Source organism: Rana temporaria, chromosome 5, assembly GCF_905171775.1.
Source record: "Rana temporaria chromosome 5, aRanTem1.1, whole genome shotgun sequence".
Classification (NCBI taxonomy): domain Eukaryota; kingdom Metazoa; phylum Chordata; class Amphibia; order Anura; family Ranidae; genus Rana; species Rana temporaria.
This window is the reverse complement of record NC_053493.1, coordinates 328,729,844-328,757,058: the sequence shown is the minus strand read 5'-3', so window position 1 is coordinate 328,757,058 and position 27,215 is coordinate 328,729,844. Positions and strand designations below refer to the sequence as shown.

Below are 27,215 nucleotides of genomic sequence, written 5' to 3'. Positions count from 1 at the left end.
CTTTCCGCCCACCACATGATGTGAGCGACCTCCGACGCCGCAGCTGAGCTCTGTGTTCCCCCCTGATGGTTGACATAAGCCACTGTCGTGGCGGCGTCCGACTGGATCCTGATTGGACGTCCTTGTAGCCTCTGCAACCACGAGGAGAGGCAGAGCCTGATCGCTTGAAGTTGGACAGGATCTCCTTCTGCAAGACTTGAGTGTGGAATTGGGCATACGGTACTGCCTCGGAGGAGGCTACCATAAGGCCCAGAACACGCATGCAAAATCGGAGAGACGACCATTTACGGAATGTTAACATTTTCACCGCCGACTGGAGCGGAAGGAAGACTTTCGCCTCTGAGGAGTCCAGAATTAATCCTAGGTACTCCAGACGCTGAGTCGGTACCAAGACTGACTTCTGAATGTTCAGCACCCAACCAAATTCCCGGAGGCTCTGACTGGCTATAGACACGTCCTCTAATTCTGAGCCAGAAGCAGCTCTCAGAAGATCATCTAGGTAGCCCACGATAGCAATGATTCCATCTGGAACTTTCGAACCCTTACAAAGTTGAGGGCCTTGAGATCCAAGATCGGACAGACTCTGTCCTTCTTTGGGACCACAAACAGAATCGAGTAAAATCCCTGAAAGTGGCACAGGCATAATTACCATGGACCTCAGTAATTTATTGTACTGCCCCCAGTAAGGCAGTCAGAGTCGGGGGAAAGAGGAAGATTTGAGGGAAAAAATCTGTTTGGCGGATAGGAAAGAAACTCTAACTTGTACCCAGAAGTGACCACCTCGCAGACCCACAGGTCGGCGAGCAAGGAGGTCCACCGATCTGCAAACCCGCAAAGTCATCTCCCCACCGGGCGGGGGCAAAACATGCGGTAGTAGTCTTGTTAGCCGGCTTGTTTGACTTAAGCACCCAGGGACGCTTCTGTCCCCCAGCTGGACCTTTTGTCAGTCTAAGAGGATCTGCCCGCAGGCCCTGACTGACCAAAATACTGCTTCTGCGTAGAAAAAGAAGGTCCCGGCTTACAGCATGGCTCCTTCCCCTTAGAGGACTGAGGGAGAAGTGTGCTCTTACCTCCAGTGACATCCTTAATGTCGTCCAGCGAGGTACCAAAGAGCCCCCCACCTTTTGAAATGCAGATCTGCCAGAGCTTTTTTTTTTATGCTTGGTCAGCGGACCAGCATTTCAGCCAAATCAGGCGGCGCAATACCACCGCAGATACAGAGGCTCTGGAAATCAAGGGGGCTGCATCCAGAGTGGCATCAGACATACACAAGGCCCTGTACCAATTGGTCAGCCAGCCTTGCGCACTCTGGAGGATGCTCCTCTACTGACTGTTGCAAAATGGCCACCAAAGGGAAATTCAATAATAAGCACAGGCCACAGAAAAATGGCGCCGGCGCTACCAAAATGGCGCCCAAATACAGTGATGTGGACGAGAAGGCTGCGGTGGAGGCTTCCCACTAAAGACCACCCCCCCCCCCCCCCCCCCCACAGAGCGGGCCTGGACACCCCCACACAGACCATAACCGGGACCTGGAGACCCACAGAGGTATACCCCGGTCGCAGCAAGCCCCGCAAGGGAAGGACAAAAAGGGGTTACAGAGTAGCTAAGGACTGCTCACGCTCAATGGCCGGACCGGGGGGACTACAAGGATCTATATTATCCAGCCTGTCACCCAGCCGGCAGTTGATAAAATCATAAAAATGTAAATAATAAATTTCCTCAGGACCCTGAGACCAAAGGGAGCCAGGTCCTCCTCAACTAGACAGAAAAAACCTGAGCTGCTGACTGCAGAGCCGGAGGGTTATGTCTGGAGGGACTGCCCCCTGGGGGGGGGGGGGGCTGTTCAACTCTGTTTAAAGTAACACATGTATTTAAATATCTAACATGTTCTGCCTAGTCCTCTCCTATAGAACAGGAACATAACCCACAAGGCAAGATTTAAAGCAGGGGTTCACCCCAAAAAAAAAAATTTTAACATTACATTCAGCCGAGTTGTCATAATGACAATCGGCTTTTTTTTTTTTTTTTATCCCGGTACATACCGTATTTTCACCGCCGCTTCCGGGTATGTCTTCTGCGGGACTGGGCGTTCCTAATTTATTGACGGGCTTCCGACCGTCGCATACAGCGCGTCACGAGTTGCCGAAAGAAGCCGGTCTGCGAGTCTGCTCTATACGGCGCCTGCGCACCGACGTTCGGCTTCTTTCGGCAACTCGTGACGCGCAGTATGCGATGGTCGGAAGCCTGTCAACCAATTAGGAACGCCCAGTCCCGCAGAAGACATACCCGGAAGCGGCGGTGAAAATACGGTATGTACGGGGATAAAATAAAAAAAACAGCCGATTTGTCATTATGACAACTCAGCTGAATGTAATGTTAAAAAATTTTTTTTTGGGGGTGAACCCCCGCTTTAAGGAGCTGTGTTCGTCCATGGACGAAAAGAGAATTTTGTTTTTCGGTGGGGTTTTTTTAAGGCAATTTTTTGTTTATAGTGCAAAACAAATTATAAAACGCAGTGGTGATTAAATGCCACCAAAAGAAAGCTCTATTTGTGGGGGAAAAAAGGACATGCATTTTATTTGGGTATTGTGTCGCACTACTGCACAATTGGCCTAGTCATGAAGGAGGGTACATCTTCCAGAGGTCAAATGGTTAAACACGGTCTGTCGTCACTGTCAGTACCTAACTGTATTAAACCTCAGAGCCTGACTTTTCACCACATCCTAGCCAGGAAGCCTCCCAAAACCCAGATGGGGAACAAGAGAACCTCTTTAACCCCTTTATGACCATATGACACTTTATGTGTGGTGGCTAAAGGGTGGGCTTTAACACCCACATGCCACACATGCGTTGCTAGTTGGCGGCAGTTTGTGCTGAGAATGCGTTCACTACCAGCTCTCAGCACCAAGGCTCTGTCTCTCGGTCTGGGCTACAAATCGTGACTGGTAAGCTGCAATATAATTTTTTTGATTTAATACCCCTTTCGTTTATTTAAGTACTACACAAACATTCCGAGGTCAGCGGTGGATTTTTCGCAGCATCAAAAATGAAAAAATGATTTAGCCCCGCTGTGTTCAAAAGGAAGTATCAGAGTCGTTCTGAGTCCCCTCGGCAGTCTATAATAGACATATGGGGGTTCTGGCTTACATTATGCCGTGCACAGTTTGCAGAGTATGCGTCTCAATTAGAGGATTACTATAGATAATGTATGCCTTATTGCAGTTGATAGAGAAGGCTGTGATCTTATTCTTGTACATTAGTTTAATGTAAATGACATTTGCTTTGAATGGCAATAAGAATATTGCACACTGTCTCCGATTTTATTATAGATCTAAGTGATCAAGACCTCGAAGATGTTGTGGATGGTGACCTAGAGTTAGATTTGCAAGATGAAGGTAAGCGTTTATAAAACTGTAATGCTGGTTTTATTAAAGTTATGGATGCATGAAAAGCATTGTCTTTTTACATAAGAGATGAGATTTTTGTTATTAATTCTTTGTACTGGATTATAAAGCCAGTTCTTTCCAGGTTTTAGGATTCCCATTCGCAAGCACATTGCTAAACCTGTTTCAGTGTCTAAAATGGATTTGACTTTCAGGCATGCAGCACTGAATCTTTTATAAAGGGCTTGGTTCATTATCGGTATCTTCATTTGTGGTTTATTATAGTATAAGGCCTCATGCACTTGGATGCTTTTAGGCATTCAGAATAACTTGCAGGAGTATTTCTAGGTCTGGAAGTCTGGATAGCACACGCTAGCTACACATGGGCATAAGCCATGCCGGCATTAATATAGCTACACATGGGTTTATATTGCCACATGCCGGCATTAATATAGCTACACATGGGTTTATATTGCCACATGCCGGCATTTAATATACATGCATGTGTGTAAACCCCTGGACATGGCTTTTTGTGTATTCAGGTAATCGTGTCCTAGCTGCCACAAGCATGATATGTACCCATGTACATTAATTTATTACTGTGGGCGTTACATGTGTCTCCCTGACGCAGATTTTTTTTCACATGGAATGCCTGAAAGCTTCTAACAGGCCTAACATATTTTTGTAGGGTGGTCACGTTTTCTTATCAGAAGAGGGACCCCTTGGGCTCCTCCATTTCCCAATTGGTGTTTCTACTTATTACTATATGCTTGTGCCCAGAAAATACTTGTTCTATTTTTAGTTTATTTTAGAAACTGTTTTCCTTTCAGATATCCTTGACTTGGAGGATGCTTTGGATGATCATGAACCACGTCAGCCTGACGATTGTAAGTATACATTTTTTCTGTTTTTGATGTTGGTGGTGTCATCTGGTGCGGAAAAACATGGTGTCATCCCCCCATCGGCTCCTCTCCTGTCGAGCCTGCCACAGTTACCTGCAGGGTGTTGGGCAGGCTACTTTCTGTCTGGCAACACACAGTCACAGTTCGAGCCCCAAACCAGCCCCATGTAAATGATGTGGTGGGTGCCAGCGTGCCAATCCGTGAGCTGTCACAGATAAGGGTGATACCATTGTGGTTGGATATTACTTCCTACTTGGTGGTCTCACCCGGGTGCAGTCCGCATCCCCGCACCCCCATAGCAATGCCACTGTTTGATTTAATGGCTTAACAGAACTTTTCAGGGGGTTTTGCCATACCCAATTTATTTCACTTGTTGTTCATTTTCTTGTGATTGCAGATGCTGCTCTGCTTGTGCTCCTTGCACACAATAGGCAGAAAAGTTGTAGGAACTAGATGGGGTTTCAGTAGAGCAGGCTACATGCAGCCATTCAGAATTTACTCTTCGGGAGTGAGACCAGAGTATAGTAGTCTGGCTAAGGGTCACTAGACCTAATATTGTGTGTGTGTGTGTGTGTGTGTGTATATATATGTGTATGTGTATGTATGTATGTATGTATGTATGTATGTATGTGTGTGTGTGTGTATATATATATGTGTGTGTGTGTGTGTGTGTGTGTATGTGTGTGTGTATATATATATATATATATATATATATATATATATATATATATATATATATATATATATATATATATAATAAAGCCGATTAGTCTACTCCTTTTTTTTTTTTTTTTTTTCCCCGAGGTGGGTTTGGATAAAACCCTAGATCTGCAACAAAAAGGATTTCTCAGACTAGAAAAATGCTTTACTTTGATAGAAAACTGGATGACAGTGGTCTTAAACTCAACGGTTCGAAAACAGAACTTCTCCTGTTTCACGCCAACCGAAAAAATCATCCTGCGACATGGACACCCCCGCCCATTCTGGGTAAAACCATCACCCCTAGCACCGAAGTCAAAAGTCTGAGTAATTTTCGACACCTACATGACAATGGATGCACAAATAGGGTCAGTAGTCAGCGGATCGCACCATCTGCTGCGCCTACTACGCAGACTCACCCCCTTTATCCCGAAATAAGACATAGCAGTCGTGGTGGGAACAATTATCAACTCCAAACTAGACTATGCAAATGCCCTTTATCTCGGACTCCCCAAATACCAAATCGCTCGTCTGCAAGTCGTTCAAAATACGGCCGCACGATTAGTGACCGGCAAAAAAACATGGGAATCAATCTCACCTTCACTGAGATCCCTTCATTGGTTGCCAGTAAGACAATCACTTTCAAGGCACTCTGTTTGACGCAGAAGTGTGTTCAAGGAAACGCCCCCCAATATCTATGCGAAAAACTAAAAGCTCACAACCCCAATCGCGTTCTGCGATCCACCAACCAAAATCTACTCCAGATACCCAAAGCCAGATACAAGTCCAAAGGAGATCGAAGATTTGCAGTCCAAGGACCTAGACTGTGGAACGCTCTACCAACCGCCATCCGATTTGGAGTTGAACCACTTGGCCTTCAGAAGAAAGATTAAAACCCATCTCTTCTGAGGTCTAAAAGTTTTACTCATGGAATGGATACAACGCCCAGAGGCGATTCAGTTCGCATGTGTTGCGCTATATAAGTTTTTCACTCATAAAGCCATAGGTTTTATTACTGGTAACCTTTTGTATTTTGCAGTTCCTAGATTTCTATGTTTTATGTATGTCTGTTTATATAATAATTTATATATTATGCATGGCCCTGTTGGACCTAAATAAAGACATTCATATAATCTAAATGTTTTCTTTAGATGATGAGAATGAATTTAACTTGGAAGATGCCTTGGAGCCCAGTGTTCACAAATCGCTGAATGCAGAGCCTGGTAAGCTGTTCTTGAAAGATAAAATAATTTATAAAACACTTTTTTGCAGTTTATTTATTTACTTATACAGTGGTTATACTGTCGCTGTACATCACATTTTCATTCAGTTAGATAAAATATAGATTAACTCTTGAGGTTAGCTGCTGGTTCTGTTGGAAAAATAAGTCCTATATACATTAATATTATCTCGCCCACTTCTACAACTACCTACAAACCCCCTAACCTCAAAGCACTGTACCTTGAAACTCCTCACCAGTTAAGTATTAGATCCACTCCCTTAACCACTTCTCGCCCCCAAGCCGTCATATGACGTCCTTGATATTTATCACCCAGGATGCATGGGGAAAAAAAAAAATCAAGTCTAGAAAAATTTAAGTTATGTCTATATCTGTATATCTTACAGATGCCTTTTGATGACTAAAAGCGGAGGTTCACCCAAAAATCCACTTTTTGACATTAGCTGTAGCATACTGCTAACATCTGCAGTATGCTGTGTGTGTGTTTTTTTTTTTTTTTCTTGTACTTATCGTTATATGAGCCCTTGTTTTCCGGCTCCGAGCGGGGAATGGGCGTTTCTAAGCGAAGAGGAGTTGATTGACGGCTGCTAAGGCACGTCTTGGCCTTTGTTCAATCTTCAACTGCCATGATGCTGCACATGTGATCAGTTATGACACCAGCCATTGGATGGTTTGATAGTTTAGTTGAGAGCACAACCAATGTGACAGTTAGCATTCCCGGCATGCCAGGGATGTAACTGCTTTTTCAAACTGTTAAATTGATGGATTTACTTCCGTTGCTGGAAAGTTCATTTTGAGGGTGAACCTCCGCTTTAAGCTGGTCATACAATATACAATTTTTTCTTGTTCAATTTCCTTTTAGATTTGCCTACAACTAATAGAGTACAAGGGCCTGTCTGATTGCATGCAAATTGAAAGTTTTTAGGTTTGACCAAATATTATGATTTTGGTAAATCTAAAGGAAAATTGTATAATGTATGGCCAGCCCTAAATCCTACCTTTTAAAACAGGCGGATGGTACACAGGCCCCATATAGTAATGCTGTAAAAGTATGTCCCGGCACCTTATGGTGCCCATCTTCCCAGAACATTATATTCTAATGTTTTCTGTAAGTATAGGTTTTCTTTAGACAATATCAAAACCCAATTACAAACCATGTACTCTATTGCAGTTTACCAGTCTTTAGAGGTGGCGGCTGCATGATTTTCTTTTTTTCCCCTTTATTTTCACCTGAAGATCATGGTAGCAACAACACTGTCCTTCCTAGAGTGACAACGCTCAATCAGAATACTGTATCTATGAGGAAGCTGTGTTGTCCCCCCTTTCCTCTTCCCCCATAACAGCATAGAGGGGTTGGCTCTGTTGGCTAGGAACAGTTTAACCACTTAAGACCCGGACCTTTAGGCAGGTAAAGGACCCGGACAGTTTTTGCGATTCGACACTGCGTCGCTTTAACTGACAATTGCACGTCGTGCGAAGTGGCTCCCAAACAAAATTGGCGTCCTTTTTTCCCCCCTACAAATAGAGCTTTCTTTTGGTGGTATTTGATCACCTCTGCGGATTTTATTTTTTGCGCTATAAACAAAAATAGAGCAACAATTTTGAAAAAAATTCAATATTTTTTACTTTTTTGCTATAATAAATATCCCCCGAAAATATATAAAACATTTATTTTTTTCCTCAGTTTAGGGCGATGCGTATTCTTCTACCTATTTTTGGTAAAAAAAATCGTAATCGGTTATCGTTTGGTTTGCGCACAATTTATAGCGTTTACAAAACAGGGGATAGTTTTTTATTGCATTTTTTTTTTTTACTACTAATGGCGGCGATCATTTTTTTTTTTTTTCACGACTGCGACATAATGGCGGACACATCGGACAATTTTGACACATTTTTGAGACCATTGTCATTTTCACAGCAAAAAATGCATTAAAAATGCATTGTTTACTCTGAAAATGACAATTGCAGTTTGGGAGTTAACCACTAGGGGGCGCTGAAGGGGTTAAGTGTGACCTAATCTGTGTTTCTAACTGTAGGGGGCGGGGCTGGACGTGTGACATCATTGATCGTGTTTCCCTATAACAGGGAACACACGATCAATGACGGCGCCACAGTGAAGAACGGGGAAGTTGTGTTTACACACAGCTCTCCCCGTTCTTCAGCGCCGGGGACTGATCGCGGGACTCCAGCGGCGATCGGGTTGCGACCCACAGCTGGGCACTTAGAGGATGTACCTGTATGTGCTTGTGCCATTCTGCCAACGTGTATCTGCAGGAGGCGGTCCTTAAGTGGTTAATAACAGTTGACAGAGCGCATGCAACATTTTCAGCTGGTAAGATTTCCAGAGGGATAAACAGGTATACATTTGCGCTAATCGCATTTTCAGTGGCATTACCAGATCAAAAGGGACCAAATAAGAGAAGTTTAGGTATTGCATACATTTAAAGTGGTTGTAAACCCTTCCATATACCCAGTGAAGTGACTGGTCTCCTACATACGTTTTACCTATTTGTCTGTAGTCTTGTCTACATCTGTTTTAAAATTTGGAATTTATACAGCTTGTCTGAGCTGCCAGATAACAGGGGGTGGAGAGCTGAAGTTAGACATTGCTAAGCTCTGTTAGAGCTGATTGGAGGGAAGGGACACACCCCATTCAAGCAGCATACAAGAACAAAGCTGAGGCTGTCAATAGGCTGGGGCTCCCTTCCCTATAACCATTTTTCTCAGTGTCAGGAAAACTTGTCAGAAGTGTCTCATGCAGATGGCAGAGCAAGGAAGCAGCAGACAGAAATGACACTTTGTGCTCTGGATTGAGACAAGTACACACTATAGAGTGATATGCTTTGTTCATATTTCATGTGTTTTTTTATGTTCCTATTCCTTACTCACGCTTTGTCTGAGTTTAGGATTGGTAGTATTTCAACTTTTAATCTGGGTAAGAGAATTAATAGATCAGTGATATCCGATTAGGTTGGAGGCACTTGTATCTTGAGCCTTTAATGTGATGTCTAAATGAATCAGATTCTTAATTTAGTTGCAGCTAACCCTTTGTTTTGTGAAATGTTAGAAGCAAATGATGAGCCAGAAGAAGAGCTGGTGACTGAAGAACAAGCAGATGATAAAGAAGAGGAGACTGAAGCTGAAGAGCAAGTTTTTGTAGAAGAGAAGGTAGATGTTGTAGACAAAGAACCCCCAGCTCCTGAAGATGATGATGATGATGACTATGATGATGATGTAGAAGCTGTAGACAAAGAACCCACAGCAGATGAAGATGATGATGTAGAAGACTTGCCGCTAACCCAAGCAGGTGATGCAGAAGCGCAGGAACCTGAGGAGGAGGAACAGCAAGAAGTTGAGGAAGAGCCTGTAGTAGAGGAGCCTGAAGAAGAAGCGGAGACACCCGATATAGAATCGGAAGAGGAGCCAGTTGTGGAAGAAGTAGCAGCTGAACCGCTTACTGCGGGGAAAGTAGAAGAGCCTATAGATGAAGAGAACGAAGAGCTAGAGGTAGCTGCTGAATCTGAACCAGAACCGTACAATGAAAATGAGGATAGTCAGGATGAAGCGGAAGTACCAGATTATCAGCAGCATGAACATCGGGAAGAGACGGTGTTGACGGAAGAGGTTGAAGCAGAAGAAGAGCCAGTTCTAGAGGAAGAGGTAGTAGAAGATCCAGTAATAGAGGCAGAAGTAATAGAAGAGCAAGCGGAGGATGACGCTGTGCCTTCTGAAGGTAAGGTTATATAACTACATGTCTTGCTAGTTAATGGTTCTCTGTGCCTGTCATGGCTACAGAGGAAGTAGTGTTTGTAAGTCAGTAACAGTCAATCCAGATACCCCCAGTTACTTACACTGGGTGGCATGACAGGATAAGCAGTATTCTCTGAGTTTAGGCAGGCCATACACAGAGCAAATTTATTTCCTGCAATCACAGGCTGCAGGAAATAAAGTAGTTTGATTCCCTCATCCACATAGACCGTGTTGACAGAGGAATCCCTCCCGCCGATTCATCGTATTCTCCGAGCAGCTGTCCCCGCTGGGAGAAGACCGTGATTATTGCTAGTGGCTAGTGGCTGCAGGCTGGTTGTACTCGGGTCGATCAATCGATCAGCTTGGTACATTCAGCCTGCCTATACATAGTTTAAATCTCGACCGGTTCCTGCTCTTGATTTTAATGCACCCTGGGTGCTTCTCACCGTATGCATTAGAGGTTGCAGCAAGTCCAATAGAGCCTGATTTATTTCTATCTGGAGGACGTCTAGCTTCATCTGGACCATTTGTCCCCAGCCCTAATGCCCTGGCCCACCCTTTTCATTAATTGGAGTTCAAGTCATACAGTCTCAGCATCACATATGGGCGTTACCTAGGGCATATACATGCGAATCAAGCCTGCCTAGGAATGTCCTATAGAGCCCGCCTCATTATTGCCCTGGCCCACTTTTTTTTTTTTTTTTTTATTCATTCATTGGATTTCAGTAATGGTGTCTCGGCATCACATATAGGTGTAACATAGGGCAATATACATGTAAATCAAGCCCGACTAGGAATGTCCAATACCCCAGACTGACATGCCACTATTTTCCATCAGGGCTGAGGGTTCTTAAAGCAGGGGTTCACCCTAAAAACAAATTAACATTCTGACATTGACTGTACGCTGTTCTTCTTTTTTTTTTTTTTGCCGTACATACCGTTATATCTTTATTTTCCCCCCTGGCTTCCGGGTATGAATCCTGCGGGACTGGGCGTTCCTATGCACAGGCTTATTGATGGACGTGTGACATAAGCTTCCTCCCGGCGCATACGGCCGCGTCACAAGTTTACGGAAGAAGCCGAACGTCGGTGCGCAGGCGCCGTATAGAGCCGACTCGCAGTCCGGCTTCTTTCGGCAACTCCTGACGCGGCCGTATGCGCCAGGGGGGAAGCTTATGTCATGCGTCAATCAATAAGCCTGTGCATAGGAACGCCCACTCCCACAGGATTCATACCCGGAAGCCAGGGGGGGAAATAAAGATATAACGGTATGTACGGCAAATAAAAAAAAAAAAGATCAGCGCACAGTCAATGTCGGAATGGAGCTTAATGTAATGTTAAAAATTAGTTTTTAGGGTGATCCCCCGCTTTAAGGGGGCTTTTTCTGGTTGTAATAATACAGAATGTTAAAGTCCAAGAGAATAGATGCTTATATAAAGCCCTTTAATTCCATATTTGCACAATGTTGGTTTCTCCCATAATTTCTCCCATAGACATGCATTTACTTTTATTTATGGTTTGGCTATCGGTGTCCATTTTACAGACCTGACATGACAATCGCCACAAGATGTCAGTATTGTTCCCAATGTGATGTGGATCTCTGTGTTGTCTTTTACAGAGAACTCTGAAGATAGTCACACACTGTAAAACGAATGCCCCCCTTCAACTATATCACAAGGGCCTGCCTGATTGCATACAAATTGAAAGTGTTTAGGTTTGACCTTATATTATGGTTTCGGTAAATCTAAAAGAAAATTCTACAAGAAAATTGTATATTGTATGGCCACACTATTTTTTGTGTTCATTTTCAGTGCAAAGTGATCCTACATGGCACATGTAGCTGTTAAGTGTGTTCAGTAGATGTTACCACAAAGGCTGTTCATACATTATACCATTTTCTTTTAGATTTACCATAATCGTATAATATGAGGTCAAACCTAAACACTTTCAATTTGCACGCAATAGAGATGCACCAAAATCTCGGCAGCCGTTGAAAATGTTGTTGGCATTGTGCAGATAAGAGAAGAACGGCAACGGTGGTGTCAAACGCCTGCAATTTTGCAGCGATTTTACTATGCTTGCCTTGGTATACTGATACCTAAAAGTGTTCCCTTCACTGGAATGAAGGGGCCAAGCCCAACCCCTGAAAAACCCCACACCATAATTCCCCCTCCACCAAATGATTAGGACCAGTGCACAAAGCAAGTTCCATAAAGACATGAGGGGGGGGGGGGGCACTTGACTGGCCTGCACAGAGTCCTGACCTCAACCCGACAGAACACCCTTAGGATGAATTAGAGCGGAGACTGTGAGCCAGGCCTTGTCCAACATCAGTGCCTGACCTCACAAATCCACTTCTGGAAGAATGGTCAAACATTCCCATAGACACACTCTTAAACCTTGTGAACAGTCTTCCTAGAAGAGTTGAAGCTGTTATAGCTGCAAAGGGTGGGCCAACTCTGTATTAAAGCCTACGGACTAAGACTGGGATGCCATTAAAGTGCATGTGCGTGTTAAGGCAGGTCTCCCAATACTTTTGGTGATCTAGTGGATTTATGTGTAATTTGTTATGCTAGGATTACACATGTCTGGCTGTGGTTTGCAGTCCGGTGTAGTTTTGTTCATTGGTTCAGGTGCACAGGTGGACCCAAAATCGCACAGGACTCTTTTAAAATGGACCGCAGCTGCCCCGAACATGTGTGAACCGGCTCCATTGGATGTCGGTTCAGTTCACATGTTCAAATCGGACGCAGTTAAAATCACATCCGATTCACATATGTGAATTAAGCTTAAGGTATAAGCCATCATAAATCTGTTTTAGAATAAGTCAATCGCATTGTGTAATTTTATTTTATGCTTTCAGAAAATGAACCCATACAGACAGAAGAGGATGAGTCGGTGGAGTCTCAAGGTATGTGCAGAGAAAAGGAATGAAGATGCCCAATAATGATTAATCTGTGTTAAGAAAATTTTAAAGTATAATTTCACCCTTTACCAGAAAGGCCGTCGTGCCTACAGAATAGAGCTTCAGTCTGAAGGGAAATGGTGGTTTTAAAATATCTAATTACTTTATGCATTTCTTAGCACTTTATCTATAGGTCCTGTTTAAAAGAAATTGGTTACTGCTGTATATAGAAGGATCAGACACATAATGTGACCTTAGTATGAATCCAGAAGCCTTCCTAATGCCCTTTATATTAAAGTTGGGCACATGTGGGGAAAAAAAACAAAACGTAGGAATTGTGTGTGGCCAGTCCCAGTGCTGCGATTTACTGTAGCGATCGGTGATGGGGCTAAGACTAGACTTGGCATTGCTGTTTTTTTTTTTTATTCCATGTGGTTTGACTTTTGCTTCAGAGACCTAATCTTCCTGCTACATTCTAAGTGTTAACTCCATTACGATAGCAATGCACATATATGCGGCGGCATGGTGGGTGGGCCACATGTATTGCTGTCTTGTTCTGGGATGCGCTAAATCTGTGTCCCCAGAGCTGTGACTCGATCTGTCATCGGGTTACGGTTAACTACCGAAGTCTGGGCTCCATCACAAAAGTCAAAGGCCCTTAAAAGAGAAGTTGGGGATATAAAAATAAACAAAATATTTAGCCCTCGTTTGTACCCATGCAATTATGCCCTGTGATTTGACAGTTCAAAATCGCATGACAAGTTGCACCTTGCGGTTTCGGCAATAAAATTGTTGCTCCAGTCTCAGCGAATTTGAAGACGGTTCCTACACTACTTTTTCTGCGATTTTTTTCATCGTGACTGGCATTAACTTCTTTAAAATGAAGTCGCAAGCCGCAATGGAATGGTATATCCAAATCATACTGATCTGCAGCTTTGAAATTGTGCTGAAAGCGCTTTGGGCAGAGAGCCATGACAGTCAATCAGCAGCTGTCTGCTCTGCCCCTCCAGTGCTCACTTGAGGGGGCGGAAGTGGCTGGCTCAGGCTCTCAAGAGGCTGAGCCAAGTGTCAGTCCAGGCTTCTGGGCAGATCCTGACTATGAGTGGGATCTTTTCTGAGCCTGAACTAGCTGAGTGACGTCAGCTGAAAATGGGTCACAGGAGTGCATAACAAACGCCACTCGTGTGATTCATAGGGGAAGTATAGCAAAAAAAGCTTTGGCCATACTTCTCCACTAAGATACTTGTTGAGTTTAGACAGTGGCTGCTTGTCTTAGTTTGAAGTGACCATCTGCAGAATTGATGGCTAAGGAAGTGCCAGCGCAGTCATGAGGAAACCACTGTTGGGTTATTGCAGGCCGACATTTGATATCGAAACAGGTGTTGTGTTTTTTGTCTTGTTTTTTTGTTTTTTTAACCTTCTTGATTTACTATGCCCCCTGACTGGTCAGTAGTAATGGGGTCAGGGGTGTTTGGAACCAGCCTGCCAGAAAGCCGTCACTGCACACCACCAATCACAAGCAGTGAGGCATATCCTAACTGGCAGCTGCACATACACACGCTGCATGGGATTGGCGGTGTGCAGTTACAGCTTCCTGGTGGCCTCGGTCTGAACGTGCCTGAGGCCATCGCTACTGGTCAGTCTAGTAGCACCTTATACTGTAGACATGAGTCTCCTCCAGTGTGATTAGAACCCTATATCTGAAGAGGTTGGTTGTTCTGCATGCGGTTTTATTTATTTATTTTTTATATTCTGGTCCTAATGTTGGTATTTTTTTAGCTGACATTTCAGAAAGGGAATTTACGTCTGAAGAAATAGAGGAGGTTCTTGCAAAAACACTAGGTGAGTTTTTTTTAACTTAAAATGTATGCGTTTTTCCAACTACAGCACTATCTGTATGGAGTTTGCATGTCCTCTTTATGCTTCAGTTAGTTCATAGAAAGCTCAATAAGTCACACCCTACATTAGGGTGTGGCCAGAATGAGTCACGTACCCGTCCCCCTGAAAAGGTACCAAATGTGTCACTGGAGGGGGGAGGCAGCAGATCTAACACTTTGGGTGGAACTCCGCTTTAGTTTAAAGCCTAAGTTCGAAGTTTAAAAAAATATGCACAGTTTTTTGCAAGTAAAAAAAAAAATTTATATTTTTTTTTCTTGGGAGTCCATAAAGCATTGCACCCACAACCAGCAGATTGTGGGTGCAATGTCAAGATCCTGCAGACTGTCACTATAGCTTCCCATACCTCCTAATGTAAGGAAGTTGATCAAATCCATGAAAATTAAATTAAAGTCTGACAGTAGCTGATAAAGTAAAAAGTAATGTTTTGCATTATAACTAGTTTAATACCTGTTGAAATCGAGCTGTTTTATTCACCTCCGTCACTCCTGAATCATTATTCTCATTGACTTCCTGGTTTGCGGTGCGCATTCATTCTTGCTACATCACGGCCTACACAAACTACAGTTCCCATTAGGCTTAGCCTCCATGCCTGTGAGGGATAAGAGAGCATCTTCACACAGGGCTGTAGTCATAGGGAGGGGGTGAGCACATTCTGCTTTCCACCATGCAAAACGGCTCAGATGCTGGTGGAAAGCAAGAAGAGGAGAGACAGGAAATGGCATTTTCAAAACTGGATTACTGTATTTTGGAGGTCAAAAGGAAAAACGAGGCAAGTGATATTTAAATGCTCTAGCTTACAGCAATTAATTGATCTAATAAAAAACGAACCTTTAGTGTTCCTTTAACTGCGAGGACGCTCACCAGTGTCCTGGTAGTTCATTGACCGCTACAAGCCGTCGGCTGCGAAGGCTAATGGTGTTGTAGTTTGTTCATTCACAGAACATCCATGAATGAATGAGCCCCGCACGGCCACATTGTTTTTTTAATTGTGACAGCGGGTACAGGGAGAGGATCCCCTACCCAATGTCATAATGAGGGATCAGGTCGGGGTGGGGGCAGGAGATTTAGTAACATTTTATGCTACACGCATATTTTAAATATGGGTGTAATATGAAACATGTTACCAAAGGTGAAGTAATCCTTTTAATGGCTGAGCGGCCACCGATATTCCCATGCTCCAAGTCTTACCTGTGGAACCTGGTGGCTGCATGAAAATGGCCATGTAAAGGAGGCTTTATTTTTATTTTTTTAAGAAAATTAGTCATTTCCATGTTGCTTGTGTATGCATTTTCTGTAGTCTCAGTTTACTGTAAATCTCATCAGAGAACAGGTGCTGCAGTTCCCAGCTGCTTGTACTGTGTGCTTTACGAGTATGCCTGCATAGCAGAATCCATGCCAAATTGTAATTGGCTTTGTTAAAGTGTTGAGTTGGAAGTGTCTTCGGGATTGTATTTTTGCTTATGCTGTTAATGACGGTTACATTTGCAGTAGTTTCTGTAAATCAGCTTGACGTTTGTTTCTTTTCTCGCTTTTTATTTTTTTATTTTTATTTTTTTTAAGTATGGCTATTGGTTGTTGGTGTAATAGTTGGAGCCAAGACTGTTGATGTCCTCACTGACAGTCAAAGGAAACTTGTGTCCTAGCTGCATAATTTTTTAAACTGTGACTATACAGTATTCATAGGTAGACTGCAGCCTATGTATAACTCTATCTGCAGGAGCAGATAGATTTTAAAGAGACTATGGCATAGGTGAGAGCTGGGGTTCATGTATGGGCAACCAACAATTATAGATTAATGAAGATCGACAAGTCTGAGAGATATTTTCTTTCTTGTTCATAGAGAGACACACATTCAGCTTGTGTTATACTGCCGCCTACAGGAGAATTTAGACACTGACAAACACTAGCCAGCTCGGTATATAACCCCCTCCTACTCCAACATGCCTTCTGTTTCTGTTAATGTTGGACACATCTCATGCTGAGAGAGGGATCTACAGGTCAGCATTCAGAACGAGCATTACTGAAAACAGGGCTGTAGGTTTTACGGTTGTTTATAGAAAATATCACAACAGTTTAGATTACAGCAGTGTTTCTCAATTCCAGTCCTCAGGCCCCCCCAACAGGTCAGGTTTTCAGGATTTCCCTCAGATGAAAAGGCTGTGGTGATTACTAAGGCAGTGAAACTGATCAAATCACCTGTGCAAAATAATGGAAATCCTGAAAACCTGACCTGTTGGGGGGGCCTGAGGACTGGAATTGAGAAACACTGGATTACAGTAATTGTGATGTAAAGTTTGAGGTTGGATTAAAATGTGCACTTTTTACCTTCAGCATATTGATTTTGGGGGTAAAATCTGTAGTTTTCAGTACCATTTGTCAAGCAATACCTTTTCTTCAAGGAGAAACCACAATTCATGGGGCCCTATAGCAAATAACACATTTTTTTTAATAGAGTGAAGCAGGGATGGACTGGCCATTGGGACTACAGGGAGTTTCCCGGTGGGCCGGTTATAGTGACAGCGGCCTGGGAGTTTCTCACTTCTGCCTAATCTTGTCCCATAAGGGGGGCAATGAACTGATTCTCTGCCCCGGGAGAAATAATGTCTAGCTGCCCCACTGGTACTGCCTATAAGAGTACCAGTACCAGCCGTTCTACTCTAATAAAGTAAAACGGCTAGTGAAGGGGGTGAGGGGGCTTGGTTGGCTGGGGGGGGGGGGGGGGTGCGGGAGTTGTCCGGCCGCCATGGGAGAGACCTGTCAAAGTGGGCCAGTCTGGATGAAGTCCAGGGCCAAATTTTTGTCCCAGTCCAGCCCTGGAGTGAAGTGTATAGTGTATTTTTATTATTTTTTTTTTTTTTTTTTTTGCAGAAGATGGATTACATGAAGAACTACAAGAAACAGAAGGTTAGTTTTACTGCTTTTTATATTTTTTAGAACATGCATGTTACTTTTGCCTTTTTATAGTTGGTACTAATAAATTATAAGCATTTGACCTTGTTAGCAGTAGAAAACATAAGGCTGAAATACTTCTTTTGTAGAGAAAATTTTGTTTTAGGCTCCTTTCAGAGCTGGTCAATTAATCGAAGCTTGGGAATCGTAGCATGTGATTTCTTTTGAAGGTATCGGAGATCATGTGGTGATTTTTTTATTTTTTTGTTTTTTGAAGGGACACCTCTACCTCTGTATTGGTTGCCTAGGCTTTTAGTGATTTGGCCCGTCACTATGTGAGGATTAGTTATATATTGAAATTAGTTATTAGTTATTATTGTATATTGAAATTAGTTATATATTGGTTGCCTAGGCTTTTAGTTATTATTATTATTATTATTTATTTATAATATTATTATTATTATTATTATTATTTAGTTATTATTAGTTATTATATATTGAAATTAGTTATATATTGGTTGCCTAGGCTTTTAGTGATTTGGCCACTCACTATGCTAATGTGAGGATGTCCACCCAGTTTTTGCCAGGATTGGAGTGATTTGCGGGCTAAATCGATTGATTTTTGTATCTTTTATTTTTCTCCCGTTGTTTTTTTTTTTTTAACCACTTGCCGCCCGCCATGTAGCAAAATGATGGTGGCAAAGTGATTCTGTTATGCTTATCGGATGTCATATGACATGATCACGATAACTAGCCGGCGCTTTTCCTGGCGGGGGCGTGCAGCGCGACGAGCGGTGGTACGGCGTGTCAGTCTGATGCACTGCAACTCCGATCTAGGTAAAGAGTCTGACGGAGACTCTTTACACTGATCTGCTGATTCATCACCTTTTCCTCACTCGTGTCTGTCAGACGCGAGTAGAGGAGAGGCGATCGGCTCTCACAGCCCCTCTGACAGTATGTATTTTATTGATTGGAGCAGCCCCCCCCCTCCTGAGGATGCCAAACAATGCCTGCCAATCGGTGATGTCCATCAGTGCTGCATATCCATGCCGCCTATTAGTGCCCATCAGTGCCACCTCATCAGTGCCGTCAGTGAAGGAAAAACATATTTACAAAGTTTTGTAACAAACAAATTTTTTTTTTTTTTTTTATTTGTTTAGCAGAAAAGAAAAATCCCAGAGGTGATCAAATACCACCAAAAAAAAGCTTTATTTGTGGGAAAAAAATTGTAAAAATGTAGTTTGGGTACAGTGTTGTATGATCGCGCAATTGTCATTTTAAAGTGCGACAGCTGAAAATTGGACTGGGCAGGAAGGTGTATAAATGTCCTGTATTGAAGTGGTTAAAACATAAATTTATAATGCGATGTATTATTCTTCAGAATTTATATAGAGCCAACAGTTTACGCAGCGTTTACTAGTAGCCCAAACTGCATTGTAGTCCTTTGAAATGCCCCCAATCCAATTGGTACAATTTTATATTGGAAGGAGAGGATTTCTTGCGCTGTAAAGATTTGGTTAGTAGAAAATGCTTCTGGGCTCTCTGTGAATTTAAAGTATCGTTTAGAAGAGAATGATAGGGCAAGTAATCATGCAGCAGGTATGCAAGCCCTTTTATCAATGCACAATTAAAACATTTAATGTGCAAACTGCATTGATGAGAACAAGTTGGAATGGTTGGCAATCAACACATTCACTTTTTAAAATACAGTAAAGCCTTGGTTTAACCACTTAAGGACCCCTTCACGCCGATATGCGTCGGCAGAATGGCACGGCTAGGCACAAGCACGTATCTGTACGTCCTCTTTAAGTGCCCAGTCGTGGGTCCCACGATCGGTCACCGGAGCTGAAGAACGGGGAGAGGTGTGTGTAAACATGTCAGTGATCGTCTGTTCCCTGATATAGGGAAAGACGATCACTGACATCACACGTCCAGCCCCGCCCCCCTACAGTTAGAAACACATATGAGGTGTCGGCACAAGTCTCATCATCGGGCTGAGTTGCCAGCACAGCCAAAAGCTGACCACTCTGTTCTTTCATGCCTAGTGTGGTCAGTTTGGTGCAGGAGGCCAGGGGGACTGGCAAGAACTCCAGGTATTTCACATAAAGAAAGCAATACAAAGAGAACAGGTTTTTTTATTTTATTTTTTAATACAAGTACATGGTACAACAGACACATATCGGGAATATGAAATGTTGGATTAACATATTTAACAGACATGCAATTATTGTTTGGATTGGGTGAAAATCAGCATGTCAACCGCTGTCTTGGGTATCACCAAGGCTGGCCACTCACTTAATTTGTATTAATAGTCTACTACACTTGGACACAAAAAGTAAAATATCCTGTGATCAAATGTAGACAAAAATGAGATTGTAGTGTGTCTATAGCTTCATATTTAACTCACGCAGCACCTCTAATTTTGTACAAGTCTGACTTGCAGGCAAAGGCAGGTAGAAAATAAAAAGTACCAAAATTCCAAAACCTGGCCATTGTACGATCAAGTCAATGTTGCTAGCTGTAGTGTTTTATAACCCCTTGTGGACTGCCTGCTCGCAATGTACTGCCGGCAAACAGTCCGTGTAGGCAAAGCGGAGTACTGGTATGCCGCTGCCTGTTTCCGGGTTTAGGGCGTGCACCAGCAGCAGGAATCTGTCAGCAGGTCCCGGCCAATGATTTATTGCTGGGACATGCTGATTGGCTGTGTCCGATCAGAACCGTCACTCCTCCATGACGACATCACAGAGCTGGTGGATGTTGGAGACCTTACGCTCCTCAACCTTCCGTTTGAGGATGCCCCACAGATGCTCAATAGGTTTTAGGTCGGGAGACATGCTTGGCCAATCCATCTTTACCTTCACCTTCTTTAGCAAGGCAGTGTGGCGGCTAGAAAGGCATCAACCAGTGTCCATAGACAGTTGCACATGGACAGGAATGGCAGACATTAGCCCATAGGAATAAAGAAAGAAACCCTGTCTAAGGCCCCTTTCACACTGCAGTCCAATCGGGTCTGCCTGGCCGTTTTTTATGTGGACCCGATCAGATGGCCTATTCAGATTGGAGGGTAGTCTGGTGTAAATGGAGTCTGTTCACACCCCGCCGCCTATAGAGCAGAGCAGGCTCTGTTTGACTGCTCTGCATAAACTGATCGGGCACGGATGTCATCCACCCGCTCTGCTCCGATCAGCAGGAGATGTGTGAGCAGATCCCCTGATAACTGGAATAGAGTCCACCACATCTGAAAGGGACCTAAGCTTCCAATCACTGTAGTCCTTCTATATACAGGACTGAGGATAAGCTATCTAGTTCTGGTGGAACACTAGTCTACATTTACTCGGCTTTTATGTGGAAAAGCTTTTCCATATGCAGAAGCTCTTTTTTCCTCCAGGCACAGAACACCCCTTTGTCTTGGGTCTCAGTCAAACGAGGTTCACTTTTTGGTAAATCTCAAAAAATGCTAGCTATATAGTGTTTTGGGAAAGTATTCACAGCGCCTCACTTTTTCCACATTTTGTTATGTTACAACCTTTTTCCAAAATGGATTAAATTCATTATGTTCCTCAGAATTCTACAAACAATACACCATAATGACAATGTGAAATAAGTTTATTTTAATTTTTTGCAAATTTATTGTATTTACTGCCTTTGCCATGACATTCCAAAATTGAGCTCCGATGCTGCATCCTGTTTGCACTGATCATCCTTGATGTTCCTACAACTTGGAGTCCACGGTCCCACAGTTAAAAGTGCATGTCGGAGACAAAACAAGCCATGAAGTCCAAGGAATTGTCTGTAGACCTCTGAGACAGGATTGTATCGAGGCACAGATCTGGGGAAAGGTACAGAAACATTTCTGCAGCATTGAAGGTCCCAATGAGCACAGTGGCCTCCATAATCCGTGAATAAAATACGTTTTAGGATTGTCCCTAGTGCGGACCACCCAGCAAAACTGAGTGATCGGAAAGACAGACCTTGGTCAGGGAGGTTACCAAGAACCCGATGGTTACTACACCACCAGCGTTGCTTTTCTGGTAATCTTCCAGGACACCCAGATCACCCTGGACTCTCCCAGTTCTACCCCCTATATCAGGCATGTCCAAAGTCTGGCCCGTGGGCCAAATGCGGCCCCCCGGTTGATTTAATATGGCCCCCCTGGGGATTTAGATATATACATTGTTTGTGGCCCCCCGGGCCACAAAAGATATATACCGTATTTATCGGCGCTGCCTTGGAAGGGGACAGGACGAGTACCGTCCAATTACATGAAGAGAATATCCTGTTTACTCAGCAGCGTCTGTATTGGAAGTCCCGTCTCCTGGGATGCCATTGGACGACTGTTCTGTCTATCATAGGAGGCGGAACTTTGTATTAATGAGGCCACAGAGTAAACAAGAGATTCTCCTGTTTGTAATCTGTCGGCACTCTTCCCGCCCTTCTCCCTCTGCCCTCCGAGGCTGCAGATGGGCATCGATCAGGCTGCACTGATGGCAATGTTAAGGCTGCATTCATGGCACATGTGAGGCTGCATTCATGGCACATGTGAGGCTGCATTCATGGCAATGGTAAGCCTGTGCGTGTTATACGCCAATAAATACGGTATATCCAAATAACACGCCCAAGCTCATCCTTGGTCCTAAGCAGCGCTCTGGGATTCGTTGGGGCCACAAAAGAAATATATACAATATATCCAAATAACACGCCCAAGCTCATCTCTTCACCACACACAGCCACAAAGGCAAGAGAATTCTTGTTGGGCCGTGTATTAGTTGCTCGGAGGAACACACTTAGACCGAATTTTAATGGTTCCAAGAATGTCGGGCAAAATAGTCGGCCCTCACGCATGTTCACTTCATCAAATCTGGCCCTCTTTGAAAAAAGTTTGGACACCCCTGCCCTATATTGTATGATGTTAGTATGATATTCCGTATCCCCTGGAAGAAGTCATCCTTGTGACGAAACGGCGTAGGGAGGAGCGACGTGCTGACGTCACCACGATCCACGCTGTCTACCCGGAAGGACGAGCAGACAGCAGAGCCGGCCGACTAAACAATTATTGATCGCACTTTTTAACCGTTATACATGTGAGTGCAATACCTTTTTACATTAAAATATTTAAAACGTTATCACACCATGTGAGTGTTTTTCTCCTTTGGGTCACATCTATGGAGAAAGTTGGTCTGACATAGAGGATTGGTGATACAGGAGAGAGAGTGGCAGTCTATCCAGGACCCCTATTGACCCATGTTATACATGCCTGAATTTATTCTTGCTCTGGTAAGCAGTTGGTACATAAGTGGTGGTGGATTTGTCATCTGATTCACAAGATTTTTACCTGGATTTTTACCTGGATATTTAGCTTCACCTATTCGGAGAACTTCCTGTCACTTCCTGCAATCCTCTGTGATACATCTTATATGGACTTTTGCACTAATCTTTTTTTCAGTTTTGCACTGGGGTTTTGTGTACTTTTAAACATAATTGATTATTTATGTTGATTCAACTTGCAGCGCAGCTTTTCTTTTTATATTGTATTTGTGTGTGTATCTTACATATAAGTTGCAGCAGCCTTTTTTTATTTTTATATTTATTATTTTTTTCACACATTTTTATAGTGTCATCACTATTTCACTTATCAGACCTGCGCAGTATCTTCCTATTTTATGTATATTGTATGATGTACTCGTGTTTTCTGCTCTCAGATGTATAACTTTACATTTTGTTTCATTAGCCCTTTTTTTGCCACTTATTTGCCATGCGGGTCAATCGGACAGTACATCCAGGTTGGCCATACATGTTTGAAAACTTTTGTTTCAGGAATATTTATTTTGATTTTGTGACCATTAGTCGTTTGATTTTGACTGCAGTAACAAAAAAAATTCAAGGGAAGAGGATGGAAATTTTTTCTCAAATGAACAAATTTCTAACCATGAATGTTGTTGTTATACAGGATTTATATAGCGCCAACAGTTTGCACAGCACTTTATAGTTTTCATTTGGGGCATGTTATGGGAATGTTGAAAGCAAACAATGTTTTAAGTACTTTTGAATCGCATTCATAAAGTCATTGAATGTAGTGATGAGAATTTCCTTACGAAGTCTCGGTTATGGGCAGCCTTGGTTAAGAGAGATATTGTTGCCTTTTCCAGTAAACGCTTGTAAAAAACTTAATTTTCCTAACTAAATCTTGAGGACATTTTATATTTTTTAGAAGAAAACGCAGTGACATCTGAAGAGCCCCACGAAGATCATGCAGGTAAATAATAATTTTTTTCTTAAGACCAAACTAAATAAATTAAAGTATAATACTTGGCAGATATAAAAACTAGATCACCAGAGTAGCCAAAAATTAAGCAATTTACCGATGCATATATTGGTTGCCTTTTGCTTCCTCTTGTCAGGAAGCCACAGTGTAAGACTGATTTTTGGAAAGTTACAACATACGTTTTTTTATTTATTTTTTCCCATATGAAATGTCAACAGGAATTTTGTTTGCTTGCCTTTATGCAGTATTTGCTGACACCCAACGATGGGGCAGGACCCCCCCCCCCCTACTGACACCCAACGATGGGGCAGGACCCCCCCCCCCACTGACACCCAACGATGGGGCAGGACCCCCCCCCCCACTGACACCCAACGATGGGGCAGGACCCCCCCCCCCCCACTGACACCCAACGATGGGGCAGGACCCCCCCCCCCCCACTGACACCCAACGCGATGGGGCAGGACCCCCCCCCCCCCCCCACTGACACCCAACGCGATGGGGCAGGACCCCCTCCCCCCCCCCCACTGACACCCAACGCGATGGGGCAGGACCCCCTCCCCCCCCCCACTGACACCCAACGCGATGGGGCAGGACCCCCTCCCCCCCCCACTGACACCCAACGCGATGGGGCAGGACCCCCCCCCCCCCCCCCACTGACACCCAATGCGATGGGGCAGGACCCCCTCCCCCCCCACCCACTAACACCAACGCGATGGGGCAGGACCCCCTCCCCCCCACCCACTGACACCAACGCGATGGGGCAGGACCCCCACCCACTGACACCAACGCGATTGGGCAGGACCCCCTCCCCCCCCCACCCACTGACACCAACGCGATTGGGCAGGACCCCCTCCCCCCCCACCCACTGACACCAACGCGATGGGGCAGGACCCCCTCCCCCCACCCACTGACACCAACGCGATGAGGCACGACCCCCCACCCACTGACACCAACGATGGGGCACGACCCCCTCCCCCCCACCCACTGACACCCGGACAATTTCTACTTCCAGTGGCCAAAAGTCTGGTCCCCCTAAAGTCTGAAGGACAGTAATCTGGCCCTTTGTTTAGAAATTTTGCAGACCCCTATTTTAGATTAGATTTTAGAGTAATCTCACTTGTTTAACCACTTGCCGCCCGCCAATGACAGATTGACGGCGGCAAAGTGGTTGTAGAATCCTGACCGGACGTCATATGACGTCCTCAGGATTCTGAGCCGCTGCGCGCCCCTGGGGGCGCTCATCGCGGCGATCGTTGTTGCGGGGTGTTAGTCTGACACCCCGCAACACCGATCTCGGTAAAGAGTCTCTCACGGAGACTCTTTACCACGTGATCAGCCGTGTCGAATCACGGCTGATCGCGATGTAAACAGGAAGAGCCGTCGATGGCTCTTCCTCACTCGCGTCTGACAGACGCGAGTAGAGGAGAGCCTATCGGCGGCTCTCCTGACAGGGGGGGTTCGCGCTGATCGTTTATCAGCGCAGCCCCCCCTCGGATCGCCACATGGACCACCAGGGATGCCCACCCTGGGCTGTAAAAAAAAAAAGATGCCAATCGGTGCCCACAAATGGGCACTGACTGGCAACTTAGGTAAATCAGTGCCACCCCACATTGTCCATCAGTGCCACCCTACAGTGTCCATCAGTGCCACCCTACAGTGCCCATCCATGCCCAGTGCCCACCTATCAGTGCCCATCTGTGCCACCCATAACTAGCCATGAGTGCCCATCAGTGCCGCCCATGATTGCCCATCAGTGCCGCCCATGATTGCCCATCAGTGCCGCCCATGTGTGCCCATCAGTGCCGCCCATGTGTGCCCATCAGTGCCGCCCATGTGTGCCCATCAGTGCCGCCCATGTGTGCCCATCAGTGCCGCCTATGTGTGTCCATCAGTGCCGCATACAAGCGCCGCCAATCAGTGCCACCTCATCTGTGCCCGTCAGTACTGCCTCATCGATGTCCATCAGTGCCATCTCATCGGTGCCCATCAGTGCCATCTCATCGGTGCCCATCAGTGCCGCCATATCAGTGCCCGTAATTGAAAGAGAAAACTTACTTATTTACAAAAAAATTAACAGAAAAAAATAAAAACATATTTTTTTTCAAAATTTTCAGTCTTTTTTTAGTTGTTGCGCAAAAAAAAAAAATCGCAGAGGTGATCAAATACCACCAAAAGAAAGCTCTATTTGTGGGGAAAAAAGGACGCCAGTTTTGTTTGGGTACAGTGTAGCATGACCGCGCAATTGCCATTCAAAGTGCGACAGTGCTGAAAGCTGAAAATTGGCTTGGGCGGGAAGGTGTATACGTGCCCTGTATGAAAGTGGTTAAGAAAAATAATTCTGAAACTTTAAATTATTTCACAATCTATTCCATTTTATCTGTTGTCCTGTCCTTTGAAAGCTTTTATATTCTGCTTGCTATAAGGTTTGTTTGTGCGAATTGCATTTTTACAATATAATCATCCAGTATTCCAGAAAACAACCTGTTCTTGGCTATGCTAAACACGCATACCAAAAGAAGCTGCTTAGTCTTTATAGTGTGTGATAATGTAATGGTGGGGAAGGGGCGGATGATGGAAATCGCCAAGGGAAGAGAGCAGAAATAATTTTATAGATATTGATTTTAAGGCCTCATTTACATGGGTGCGTTACACTCGTATTTCCATGTGAGGGCCGTGTTTACCCACATGTGGATGCACGTGTGTTTCATGCATTCCCATGCAGACAGTCCCATTTTGAATGACAATTGTGAAGTCGTGCAACACTATACCCATATGGAATTTTTATTATATTTTTCACACAAATTGAGCTTTCTTTTGGTGGTATTTAATCACCGCTGTTATCTATTTTTTTTGATAAAAAAAAAAAAAAAAATTAAAATCTCCTCCTTCCTTTTTTTTTTTTTTTTTTTTTTTTTTTACAATTTGTTAGAACATTTTGCAAATAAATTAATCTTTCTCCATAAATAGAACTGCATTCTTCTACGTTTCTTTGGTGAAAATAACTCAAATCAGTGTTTTGCTATTTGGTCTGTGTAACGGTCAGGGGTTAACACCGTTAACGATATTCCATTCCACCAACCCACGACAGCTTATCGACACTCCACAATCCAGCAGACGAACCCCAATAACGAGACACAGCTCTGTTTTGAGGTTCAAACAAATATACTTTAATGAGAAAAATCAGGCTTCTTGTATACAGTAGGAACCACAATGAACAATGACTGAACTCCACCCACAACATGATACATGAGCTCAATACACGTCTTTTAGTCAGACTTAAGCC

The 27,215-nt window shown here is 43.9% G+C and overlaps 1 protein-coding gene across 7 annotated transcripts in view; it reads left to right on the top strand.

Annotated features, from left to right (window-relative positions):
• Positions 1–27,215, top strand: part of ASPH (aspartate beta-hydroxylase) — a 253,502-nt gene that overhangs the window by 100,419 nt on the left and 125,868 nt on the right. For all 7 annotated transcript variants that reach the window (XM_040354262.1, XM_040354261.1, XM_040354260.1 and 4 more), the window contains 8 exons: positions 3,333–3,398; positions 4,217–4,273; positions 6,139–6,210; positions 9,295–9,960; positions 12,841–12,888; positions 14,662–14,724; positions 17,650–17,685; positions 23,879–23,923. In XM_040354262.1, the coding sequence (XP_040210196.1) occupies positions 3,333–3,398; positions 4,217–4,273; positions 6,139–6,210; positions 9,295–9,960; positions 12,841–12,888; positions 14,662–14,724; positions 17,650–17,685; positions 23,879–23,923 (1,053 nt within the window). The remainder of the gene's footprint in view (positions 1–3,332; positions 3,399–4,216; positions 4,274–6,138; positions 6,211–9,294; positions 9,961–12,840; positions 12,889–14,661; positions 14,725–17,649; positions 17,686–23,878; positions 23,924–27,215) is intronic.